Source organism: Myotis daubentonii, chromosome 2, assembly GCF_963259705.1.
Source record: "Myotis daubentonii chromosome 2, mMyoDau2.1, whole genome shotgun sequence".
In the NCBI taxonomy this organism is placed as follows: domain Eukaryota; kingdom Metazoa; phylum Chordata; class Mammalia; order Chiroptera; family Vespertilionidae; genus Myotis; species Myotis daubentonii.
In genome coordinates, this window is record NC_081841.1 from 191,123,118 (window position 1) to 191,135,218 (window position 12,101).

The 12,101-nt window shown below is 51.1% G+C and overlaps 1 protein-coding gene across 3 annotated transcripts in view; it reads left to right on the forward strand.

Annotated features, from left to right (window-relative positions):
• The window catches only part of COL4A2 (collagen type IV alpha 2 chain), a 184,728-nt gene that overhangs the window by 160,793 nt on the left and 11,834 nt on the right, over nucleotides 1–12,101 (forward strand). For all 3 annotated transcript variants that reach the window (XM_059685107.1, XM_059685106.1, XM_059685105.1), the window contains exons 31-39: nucleotides 1,409–1,579; nucleotides 2,377–2,520; nucleotides 3,863–3,985; nucleotides 4,323–4,504; nucleotides 6,305–6,368; nucleotides 6,551–6,625; nucleotides 9,149–9,256; nucleotides 10,026–10,133; nucleotides 11,369–11,440. In XM_059685107.1, coding sequence (XP_059541090.1) covers nucleotides 1,409–1,579; nucleotides 2,377–2,520; nucleotides 3,863–3,985; nucleotides 4,323–4,504; nucleotides 6,305–6,368; nucleotides 6,551–6,625; nucleotides 9,149–9,256; nucleotides 10,026–10,133; nucleotides 11,369–11,440 — 1,047 coding nt within the window. The remainder of the gene's footprint in view (nucleotides 1–1,408; nucleotides 1,580–2,376; nucleotides 2,521–3,862; nucleotides 3,986–4,322; nucleotides 4,505–6,304; nucleotides 6,369–6,550; nucleotides 6,626–9,148; nucleotides 9,257–10,025; nucleotides 10,134–11,368; nucleotides 11,441–12,101) is intronic.

Here is a 12,101-nt window from a genome sequence, read left to right on the forward strand (position 1 = left end):
GAGGCCTCTGACCTTGGCTGGTAGATGGCCGCCTTCTCCCTGCGTCCCCAGAGAGGCTGGGAGGTGGCCCTGGTGGTGCCAACAGAAGTCAGGCTCATGTGTCCATCTGGCACCATCCAGAGTGGCCCTAGTTCTCCTAGTTGCCATAGTCAGGTGACAGCTTTGTCCAGGACCATAACTGGTCGACACTAGGGAACCAGGTGTAAGCCAGACGCTTCCCATCACACAGGCCCATGGATCCCCGTGAGTAGCCTTGGCTGGTCCAAAACTAACTGTGTCCAAAAACTGAGGCTCCACTCAGATGGGGCAGATGCTCTGGGCACCGAGCTACCCCCCGGTTTTACGGTACCAGAAACCCTGGGCAGGAGGTGTCGGGCCTTCTGCATCAGCGTTCACGGGCCTCAGCAGTTCTCAAACATGGAACACCAGCTAAATACAGAGCGTTGTACGGCTTGTAAAAAAATCCATACAAGTGCCCTGCCCTAAAGGAACCTACAGTTTAATGGGGAGAGAATTATACACGTAAAAGGCTTGCGTTTGGCCAGAGCCAGCCAATGGGGTGACCAGACCCTGAGGCACCCGGTTTCTCAGGGACAGGGGAGCTAGGCAGGCTGGACCCATCCTGGGAGAAGGAGAGATGAGCCAGGCATGGAAGATGGGCAGGCAGAGGTGGGAATGCCCAAGGAAAGCTTTGGCGCTGCGATCCCCTAAACTGGCTGGAGAGAGCTTAATCTGAGGAGGGGACTGGTGGTCTGGAGAGGGAGATCGGACCCCAATGTAGAAGGCCTTGAATGCCAAGCTAAGGAGTCAGATCCCCTAGGCAAGGGAGCTGTTGGGGTTTTAACGGAAGCTGCGCTGCGTTCAGAAAGCTGGCAGCTGTGTGGCAGGAGACGGAGAGGCTGAGCTGGGCAGCAGTGGGCACCTAATGAGATAATGAGGTGGGAACAGGGGAAAGGGGAGGGGAAGGCGGGAGCAGCCAAGTGGGCAGGGGCAAGTCCTCCCCTCGAACTTAATCCCCAGGCTGAGCTGCCATGGCCAAGAGGGACAGGCAGCTGGGAGTAGCCTATGGGACCACATCCTGACTTAGAGTTGGCAGAGCCCCCTGTACCCGCCTGGTATTTCACCGCGGTAACTCCCTGAGGCAAGAGGCTCAAGTGGAGAAAGTCAGGTTCGGGGAGAAGCCACATTCGCCTCCAGCTTTCGGAGAAAGACCTCTTTAGGAAGGCCAGCCCTGTGGGTTTTCTGGCCACGCCTTTAAAACTCACCTTTATAGTTATAGTTTCACATTTTCCTTCCAAGAAGTGTTTCTTAGCCAATGAGTTTTTGTAATTAAGCGTATCGTGAAAGGCATTCTCCCTGTACGTGGTGTGTCCATCCGTGTTATTTTTCTCTCCCCTCTCTTGGACAGGTCTGCCTGGAGAAAGAGGGGACCCAGGTGACGCAGGTGTCCCTGGCCCTTTGGGCATGAAAGGTGTCCCCGGTGACAGAGGCGACCCTGGTCTATTGGGTGAGACTGGTCCTCCAGGAAACCCTGGCTTTAAAGGAATGGCCGGAATGCCTGGTACCCCTGGACCAAAAGGTAACTGTACACCATGACGAGGAATTCCCTCACAGGGGGTTGGGCAGGTTACACGTGGACATGGGACAGCTCTGCCAGGGGAAGACATCCACGTGCCTACAGGCTGGAGCCTGGAGACTCCTGGCCCTGGAGGCCTCAGACACTGGGAAAACCGGCTGATGCTGCTGAGGTGGGCGTGGCCGATGTGCCCAAAATGCTGATTTCTTAACTTACCAGAGAGCGACTGCCTGAGGCACAGGACTTATTATCCGCAGAAATCCGCGGAGACTGGATTCAGACCCAGTGCCTGGCTGGCAAACAGAACCAAAACAAAGGGCCATGCTTGGTCGCCAGCATTGGCTTATTTGCATGTAACTGAGAACAGCTTATCTAGAAGTGCAGCCCCCTGGCCATGGACTGTTGCCAGAGACACAGTGGTCTGACCTGCCCATGGTTCTCGGCCAGACCCCCATGCTGTGGGGGGAAAGGGGGCAGTGTGACGCATGTTAATTCCAGTGCCCCTCCGCACCTCTTCTCCGTGGGCCCTCAGACCTAGGACTCCGCGTACTTTTCCTCGCGTCTTTGTGCCTGACCGCTGTTCATTTGCCTTCGCCTTCTCCCCAGTGGCCAGAGGGCAGATGGGCTGCTTCTGTACCCCTCGGCCTCTTGGGAAATGGTATCCTGCAAATCCCTATTTTAGGTCAAGAATCTTAGCATATTCTCACATGAGTCACATGGGAATGTCACAGACGAGTGAGACTGAAATAGCTGTGCCTTTATCCATGCCTAACCCGGGGCTTTGCTTGTTCCCTCCGCAGGTCTTAGAGGTTCACCTGGGATGGATGGTTTCCAGGGCCTGCTTGGGGTGCAAGGAAGACCCGGGCTGCCGGGACACAAAGGAGAGCCTGGAAGGTTTGGCGTTCCGGGGCCAAAGGGCCCAACTGGGTTGCCAGGTGGCAAAGGTATGCCTGCTTCTCTGAAGGTCTTTCCCATGGGGTTGACACTCACGTTCATGGGGGCATAACACTGCCCAGAAGCAACCTTGTAGAAACCCCAAAAGCCAGGCACAAACTAATAAAAGCTAGGGCTAGGGAATAGTTGGGGAATGGCTGTTAATGGGCACGGGATTGCTTTTAGGGGTGATGATGATGGTCTAAAGTTAGATGGTGGTGATGGTTGCACAACTGTGAGCACATTAAAAACTATTGAATTGTTCTCTTTAAATGAGTGGATTGCATGGTATGTAAATTATATCTCAATCAAGCTGTTTTTCAGAAATTGAATGTAACTCTTCAAAAAGTTAAAACGTTTACAAATTCTTAGAAACATAGAAATCACAGTCTAGGTAGGGCACTACATTTTCCAGGCTTCCTACTCACGCTTAAATTTTCAAATAATCTTCATGTTAACTGGGGGTTTACAGGCCACTGAGCAAAAAACTGATATTTTTAAATGAAGTTACACTTGGATTCTATGCCATTTTCTTTCCCACTCCACTACCCCGCCCCTTCCAGCCTCCTTGGAATGAAGCAGACAGTGGGGGCCCCTTCCCGCCACTAGACAGCAAGCTCCCGGAGGACCGGAACAGTATAGCGCCTTTGTTCCCCTCCATAGCTAGCCCTGTGCTACAGACTCAGTAAATGTCCAGTGAATGAAACTGCGTTCTTTCCGTTCAGCTGAATCTCCCTGACCTGCTGCCCTCCATTCAGTGAACACAGATTCTGGGACATTCTCAGCCCGAACCTTGTGGCACAATTCTCTGACTTGTCCACAGCCTTCCAGACCCCCTGGCCAGTGTAGTAACCCCTCACAAGTTCCCTTGCAACACCCTACCTGCATAGTCCTGAGACCTCCCAGCTCTGGCTGACCTGCCGTGGGTTCTGAGGCCCAGCTGGTGCCCACAACAAAGGACTGAGCTGGTGCCCTTCCTCGTGTGATGCTTCTTCTCATGATCGTGTTTGATCGCTGTCTCACCAGAGTGTGAATGCGTAACCTTCCCTCATGTTCTGTGTTACCGTCACACTCATCCCGGCATGGCCTGGCAGCGCTGTTAGGGGAGCAGGTCCCTCCGTCCCGATGTGCTCTGTGCCCACACCTCCATCATAGAGAGGCGTGGGGGCAGGGAGAAGACAGGGGTGTGTCCGTCCGAGCCCTTCACCCCAGTGCGCAGGCTCCAAGCCAGGGACGCATGCCACCCCTCCACTCAGAGCCTCTCTGGGCTCAGGTTCTGAAGGACAGCTCCGCCTTGGTGTTTGTGCCTGGTCCAGAGGTCAAGTGAAATGACTGCATTCTCTTCCCTTCCAGGAAGCCGGGGGGAACAGGGTCCCCCAGGACCGCCTCCCCGCATCGATGAAGAAATTAGATACCTTAAAGGGGACAAAGGGGATGTAGGACCCATGGGATTGAAGGGCTACCTGGGATTAAAAGGTGAGGTGGCATCCAAAGATCCAGTCTGGCCTCTGGGCTGTCAGGTCTGGGGTCCCATCCCTCTCTGCCCAAACCCCCTTTCCCCCGTGCCCGCCCCTGCCTCTCCAGTCTGAAGGGGCAGCAGCTTCTGCACCACTGACACCCCTGGGCCCACACCAGCCTTCACTGTGTTCCGGCCCTTCTGATACCCTGACATCTCCCCGCCTGGGCTCTTGGGTGGTTCTTCAAGGCCTGGTTCACCTTGCCTCCAATTTTAAGACTTACAGCACTTGGGATGGCAAAATTTAAAGCCTGGAGGGGGGAGCACCAGAGCGTCACACTCGGGGTTTTCCTGCAGGTGTTCCAGGAATGCCAGGGGTCCCTGGGATATCAGGCATCCCTGGGTTGCCTGGAAGGCCCGGCTACATCAAAGGAGTGAAAGGAGACATCGGAGTTCCCGGCCTGCCTGGTGTGCCAGGATTCCCTGGTGTGCCAGGCTCCCCTGGAATTACTGGGTTTCCAGGTTTCGTAGGAAGTAGGGTGAGTGCCTTTGACTCCACGTCCTCTTGTCAACTCCTCTCCCCTTGCTTGTTGGCCAGAGTGCCGTGGGCAGCATTTACGGCGTATGAGTGGCCAAGGCACGGGTCCAGGGCTGTTTGGGCCCCTGCGTCAGTGTGAGGAAATGCCGTGCTCATTCGACACCGTGGCGGTTGGTGCCGCCCAGGCCCCGCTGCCCTTTCATGGGTTCCTATTGGATGAAGCACGGTGTCTGGATTTCTTCATGGGAACCTAGAGGACAAAATTGAATTTCTAGAGATTCGAGCTCTAAATTCGAGCATACACGTGACATCAGGACCGAAAACCCAGTGCTGAATCATAGGATCTTAGTCCAGTCTTGTGTGCAGCTAGACAGGTCAGTTTCCATGTTCCCAGCAGCTTTATCCATGGTGGTCACGACCTGGGAAACATCAACAGGAAACAGAATAAATAAACATGGTACCTTCAGACAGTGGACTAGTGCACAGGAGTAAAATGAGAATGATTGATAAGTGCAAAAACACTTAAATAAGTCTCAGTTTTTATGTTGAACGAAATAAACCAGAAACATACGATACAATTCCATTTTTATGACAAGACTACTTGATAGAGGCAAATCAGAAGAGAGGCAGGATGGTTGAGTAGGAAAGGGCACCAAGGAACTTTCTAGAGTGCTGAATGTTCTCTGTGTTTATCTGGGTATCATATGAGTAAGAATTCATTGAACATCTAAGATGAGTGTATGGCGCTGTATGTAAGTCATGTTTTCATAAAGCAAGCTGCAAGAAAGAAAACTAGAGCGTTGTCTCATCAAGGGTTTACCTCTGGCACATCCTCCTCTCCTCCCACAGAATGGGGCTTCATTAATAATTTAGAGGCGCAAGTTAAGCCATGCTAGGAAAGGGCAGTTCTGAAGTCACAGGTTGATGCGAAAATAGAAACCAGAGGGAGTAGGTAGACCAGAACACCCACCCTCCCCGTGAGGTGGAGGCACTTAAGGGAAGAAAACCATGTTTTCTTTGGAGTCACAGAGTAATTCAGACACCATCCCAATCTCAGTATCAACAACAAACATTGCTTAGAAGAAATCTCACTCTCTCCATAGATGGATGTGCACAGCCATGTAATAGAGAGCAAGTTTGAGAATCAGGCAGCCCAAATCAGTATCCCAATTCTGCCCCTTAGTAGCTGAGTGACCTTGAGCATAATCTTAACCTATCTATGTCTCAATTTCCTCACCTGTCAATAGCATCTGCTTCATAGGGTTGTTGTAAGGCTTAAAAAGCTCTTGATGCCCTAGCCAGGTGGCTTCAGTGGTTGGAGTATCATCCTGTGCACCAAGTTTGTGGGTTCGATTTCCAGTCAGGGTACATACCAAGGTTTCAGGCCAGTGATCCCCTGTTGGGCGTGTACAGGAGGCAGGCAACCAATGGATGTTTCTCTCTCTCTTAAAAAAATCAATAAAAGCACATCCTCCAGTGAGGATTTAAAAAAAAAAAATCAGGCTCATAGGGTGAGGTTGCAATCAGCATGGTTATTCTCACCACCATCATGACCATGATCTGCACCAGTGATGTTACTAATTTCAATAAAGCTGTCAACCCTGTTTCATTTTACTACATTTAATAAGAAGGGGCAAGCAAACCACCTTCTTAAAAAACTTTAGGAGTTTTCTATAAAATGATGGCATCCCAAACTTTGGGTGTTGTTTTTGGCATACCAAATCATTGGGTACACTAACCTTCAAAATTACAAACTTATTTCATGAACAGCCTTTTAAGATCATTTTATGTTTGACTCTAGGGTGACAAGGGTGCTCCAGGGACAACAGGTCTTTATGGCGAGAGCGGCCGCACGGGTGATTTTGGTGAGTGCCGCTTGGGCGGGGAAAGGGAGCATCCACACCCAGAGCACTCTGGGGAGCTGCGGTGATGTCAGATCTGCAGGTGCCATTAGTTATTGTGAAGCATTGTTCTTATTAAGGACGTAGCACAACAGAAGTTACCAAACTAACCACCTATTTCCAACCATCTTTTTTGCACCTAACAGGTGATGTTGGAGACACTATAAATTTACCAGGAAGCCCGGGCCTGAAGGGGGAACAGGGTGCCATTGGAACACCAGGTACCTAAGTCATTCTCCATCTCTTCCTCTCAGCAATAGCCCTGACCCTTTGTGCTGTCACATATGAGCTGGCTTGCCAAATCTATCACTATTTGGTAAGCATTATAGATCATGCTGGAGGGAATGGTTTGAGGTCTTCCAGCCCAGTGTGCAAGGGAGACTCTGAATTCTTCATTAAATTAAAGCTGAAGACAAAGTCAAGGAACCTCTCTCTGGCTCTCACTGAAAGGGAAAGTAGCCAGAATCAACACTCATAAATCAACATTTTATATGGTCCATAAAATGAGACTCATGAAGAAGCAGAGCCTGGCTCCCAGGGCACATTCTAGGGCCTGAGCAGATGATAGGGTGACTGGAGCTTCTTGTAAACAGTGAAAGGTCAGTGGGAGTCGTGCCCATCTCTTGAGTAAGACAAGAAGGGGTATCCCCTGGCCCTGTGTGCACTGGGGGGGCCTCATGTGAGGTCACACCTCTCTGAGCATTCCTGCCGTCCAAAGTCAGAATTCTTGCATATAATCAGACCCCAAGGGACTTTTGGTAGAATGATGTCTTCTTCTGGAAATTTTATCTTGGGGGACCTCACACTGCTTAAGCTGCCTGGAGCCCCAAGTCTTTCTAGGGATAATCCTGGTTGAGGGGGAGTCTGTTCATGTGATTGGCCAATGGGAGGATGCTGAGCTGGTTCTTTATCTAGAAACTAGAAAGAGCTGCAGATTGGAAAGAAGTATTCAGTCTAGCATGGGATCAGAGGACCACCAGTCAGGAATAGGCAGCCTCATCGATGAGCCTCTCTGGACTCACGTGGATCTATAATTTGGTCTCCCGATGGCTTTCTTTTCAGTCACAGGGTACCCCGGGCTGCTGACCCTTCTGGCTCTTGCTTGGCTAAATCTCCTGTCCTAAATAATTATACTTTGGCACTTTGATTTATAACAGCAGAAATGCGAGACCACCTTTGCCACGTGTCACTAATGACCTCATGTGTACAACTGAAAATGTGTCAGGGAAGAGAAGCTGCTTTTCCCCAAGAATAATGGTTGTTACCCTTGAGTATTTAGGTTTTAGTTAAACTGTGGGCCCAGGAAATAGAACCTCACACCCTGTCCATTGCCAGGGGCAGGGAGGCAGTGACCGTTGTATCAGCCATTCTTGGGGGTGTTCCATTCACCCTAAGACAAGTGAGGTGTGTGCCTAAGTGGGATCAGCTACAAAGCCTGCCCTATGTGACAGAGGGAGTGGGTGTGGAGTCCTGGGTCAGATCAGCTCCCACATGTGACAGGCACTGGAGAGCCTGGGACCAGACTTGGTCTCTCAGAGGATGAAGCAACAAGCTACATTAGACTCCCTCAGTTTGGGTGGAGATGATGGCCAAGGTGTATGAAAGAAGATGAACAGGGTACATAGGGGTTTGAGCAGATTTTCAAAATAGTAAAAGAATCAATAGAAAATAAGCAGAACTTCTTAGGTGGTTTTTCTTTAAGACTACCACAACAACAGTATTTTGTCTAAGCCATAGCCTCATAGATTTAAGAAGACACTGGACAAAAGTGATTGTGTGGAATTCACATTGGTCTGAAGTTTTCAAAATCCCAGCGTACCAGAAATCACCACAGCATTTGACAGAACATTGTCACTAGCATGAAGGTAGCACTTCTTTATGTCTGTCCAAGACCACCTCCAAATGACCTGAGCTGCTTGTTAAAATGCAGATTCTAGACCTTCCCCCAGACCTGCCAAGTCACCTTTGGGAGAAACTCAAACATCTGCATGTTTAACAAATTCCCCAGGTTTCCATTGCACATCACACATTAAAAGCCACTCTGATAAGGGCTCTGATTAGTTATCTATTGATGCTTAACAAGGTACCCAAAATGCAGTGACTTGGAACATCAACAAGCAAGTATTATATATTTTCTGAGAGTCAGGAATTCGGGAACAAGGTGGTTCTGACCCACAGTCTCCCATGAGATTCCAGTCTGACATCAGCAGGGCTACATCATCTGAAGGCTGGATTGGGGCTGGAGAATCCTCCTCCACGATGGTGCTCTCACACGGCTCTTGGTGGGAGGCCTCCGTTCTGCAACACGAGGGCCTCAGAGCTGCTTGAGTGTCCTCACAACATGGCAGCTGGCTTCCTCCCCAGCAAGCAAAGTGACAAAGTGAAAGCAAGGAAGAATACTATGTCCTAAGCTTGAAGTGACACACCGTGATGTCCACAGTATTCCGGTGGTGACACAATTCAGCCCATTCAGTGTGAGAGGGAACTACATGAGGGTGTGAACACCAGAGCGTGAGGACCCCTGGGTGCCGGCTTGGAGGCTGCTGATCACAGGCTGAGAGGGAAGAACTAGGTAAAAAGTCTGTTGATGAAGGAACATGTTAGATACCCCCATTCACAACAGAAGTGCAAAGTGTGGGATGGCAGCATCCTTTAACTTGCATCCCCTTGAACCTTACAAGCATGAAGCCCCAGTTCGATGCCATGTCGATGGTTTGTTCCAAGCAGCAAATCTGTGGTTACAGGTATAAAGGGATTCTTTGGAGAGAAAGGAACAGCAGGTGACATCGGCTTCCCCGGGATAACGGGCACAGCAGGAGCCCATGGCTCTCCCGGAGTTATCGGGCAAGCAGGTAAAGTCTCCTGCAGTCACGCAGCCTTCCTCCAGCACACGCACTCCCCTGGGCATGGCTTGACGGTTCAGCGGCCCGTGAGGCAGAGTATGGCTGAGCCCCCCAATCTCCAAAACCCCAGAGCAAAGGCAGCCAATCTCACCAAGGAAGGAGTTGTCTGCTAGGATCGCACTTCACCCGAGGAAGCTTGCTCTTACATGTTGCCCGTTCACCTCGGGTCAAATACTCAGAAACAACCAACCTGGCTGTGGGGGACGCACAGGGGAGCAGTGGAGGGGTGTGTGGCCCAGTGTCTGTCTCTCCATAAACACAGCCTAGGTTCTTGTTCCGGGATCTCATCCATGAATTTGAATATGCAGAAATTCCTTTGGGGATCCCAAGTTAATGACCAGAAGCAAACAGTGAACTAGTTTTGTGCTTCTTGGCTTATTACTGCTTTTGCTTTGTTTGCTTCTGCCCAGGACCCGTGATTCTGACAGGCTAATCCTCCAGGGCTGGTTTCGTGGGTTCTCTCCCAGACTTCTGTTTGGAAGATAGGATGAGAATAAGAAAACACAAGCTGTTCTCTCTTTGGCAAGGCTGAGCTAACCCCGCTGAACTTCAGTGTAGGGTCCAAGCCACATCCATTCCCTGCTTGAAGGGAAGCTGGTCCTTTCCCAAGCACCCCCTCGTGTCCCCTGCAGGCAGGCCCTGAGGCTGGGCAGGTCATGCTCTCCCAGGGTCCTCAGGGTTCCTGTGTCTGACTTATGGATGTGTCCCCCTCCCCCAGGCTTCCCAGGACTGACAGGCCAGCAGGGACCACAAGGAGACCCTGGCCGGGCCGGAGTGCCCGGCACCAAAGGAGATTATGGCTGGCCAGGTGTTCCGGGCTTACCAGGTAAGACAATCCCTCCCTTCACAGACACAAGCGCACAATGGTTCAAGAACAGATGCGCCAGTGGAGGAGAGGCACTGTTAGCCAGGCTAGCCTCCCTCCACGCTGTTTTCTCCAAGACCATGTGAGATAAAAGGCAGGTGTGTGTGTGTGTGTGTGTGTGTGTGGTTTACTGTCCACACAAAACACATCGGGAACAGGATTTGCAGTTGTCCAAGCCCATTGGTAAAAAAGACAGATATGCCAGTGTGCAGAGAAGTGCTTTGTTCCCCAGAATGATGAATGAAAACTGCCCGGAAGCCTCAAGGCCCACTCCCCAGTCAGCTCACGGGCAGTCCAGAGGGAACTGGGGGGCGGAGTGGGGGGCGCGGACACACAGACACCACGCTGTTCCTCCACAGGCTTCCCAGCCTCCCACTGATCGAGGACCAGTGGACCCCGTGGAGGGATTTTAGAGAGTTATGCAGCCTGACCTGGACAGGCCACTGCTCCAGGGACAAGCCCGCCATGCTGGGCAGGCCTTTGTCAGGGACAGGCCCCCAGCTGCTCTGTTGCTCAGAATTCAAGGTGACCCACCCACCTCCACACTCACTGTCCACACCACAGGAAGAATTGCCACCTGTGTCCTGTGTCCTACTTTAAATATATTTTTATTGATTTCAGAGAGGAAGGGAGAGGGAGAGAAAGATAGAAACATCGATGATGAGAATCATTGCTTGGCTGCCTCCTGCACGCCCCCTAATGGGGATCGAGCCTGCAACCCAGGCATGTGCCCTGAACAGGAATTGAACCCTGACCTCCTGGTTCATAAGTTGATGATCAACCACTGAGCCGCGCTGGCCAGGCTCCTGCATCCTACTTTAGAAATGTTTGTCCTCGAGAATCCAGAGGGATTGGAAGTAATGCCAGGCTACTGGTTCCAGGCAATTTTCACAAACCAAATATGTCTAATGACTCAAGCTCCAAGGAGAGGAACAGAATGCACCACTTCCCAGTTCCCTCCCGGCTCTAACGAGTCTGTAAGGATTTTAGGAAATCAATCTTTACATTAAATGGTTCTCTCAGGTGACATAAAAGCACATGTCAGATTGTATGCTGAACTGCTCCCTGTTTGTGGGGCTTTTGCATAAATTGGATGGGTGACCGTATTATAGCAAATGAAAACATGTTGAATTATTTTAAGGGTTTCTTTCTTTGCTCTCCCATGCATGAAATAACCATGAGTGAAACCCACACAGGTTCAGCGGGCAGCCGAGGCATCGGGGGATTAGACGGCTTGCCAGGCACCAAAGGCTTTCCCGGATCCCCAGGTACCCATGGCCCTTGCAACTACTCGGGGACAGGGGCAAGGGGAGGGCTGGGAGGGCCATCTAGGATGCCAGGTGTGGTGGGGGGAGTTCAGAGTGCAGGACTGCTCTGTGAGGACTGTTTGATCATCCCTGAGGCCCTGTGGACTTAGGGTCCCTGTGGTTCTAAAGACAGTGAGATGGGATCCCTAAGAATCCATCCCCTTAAGTCAGACGAAGTGATGAACAGGACCATTGGGTTTTTAGAGGAAGAGAGAAACAAATGGTGTGCTTTTTCAGCAGCATCTGTAATCTTTCATTTCATTGGCACAGGGAAGGCTGCTGGGGCCCAGCCTGTGGTGGGGCTCTCCTTGTGTTTTTAAATGGATCCTGCTGTCTTAGTCAGCTTGAGCTGCTATAACAAAACACCACAGACTGGGGGGCTCAAATGACAGACAGTTATTCCTCACAGTTCTGGGGACTGGAGGTCTGAGATCTGAGCATGGGTACAGTCGAGTCCTGGAGAGGGTCCTCTTCCCGGCTTGTACATGGCCACCTTCTCCCTACCTGGTGGGGAGAGGGAACGCACTCTCTGGGGTCTCTAATAAGAACACATCCCATCCTGGGACCCATCCTCTTGACCTCATCTACATTGAATCATCTCCCAGAGGCCCCACCTCCAAAA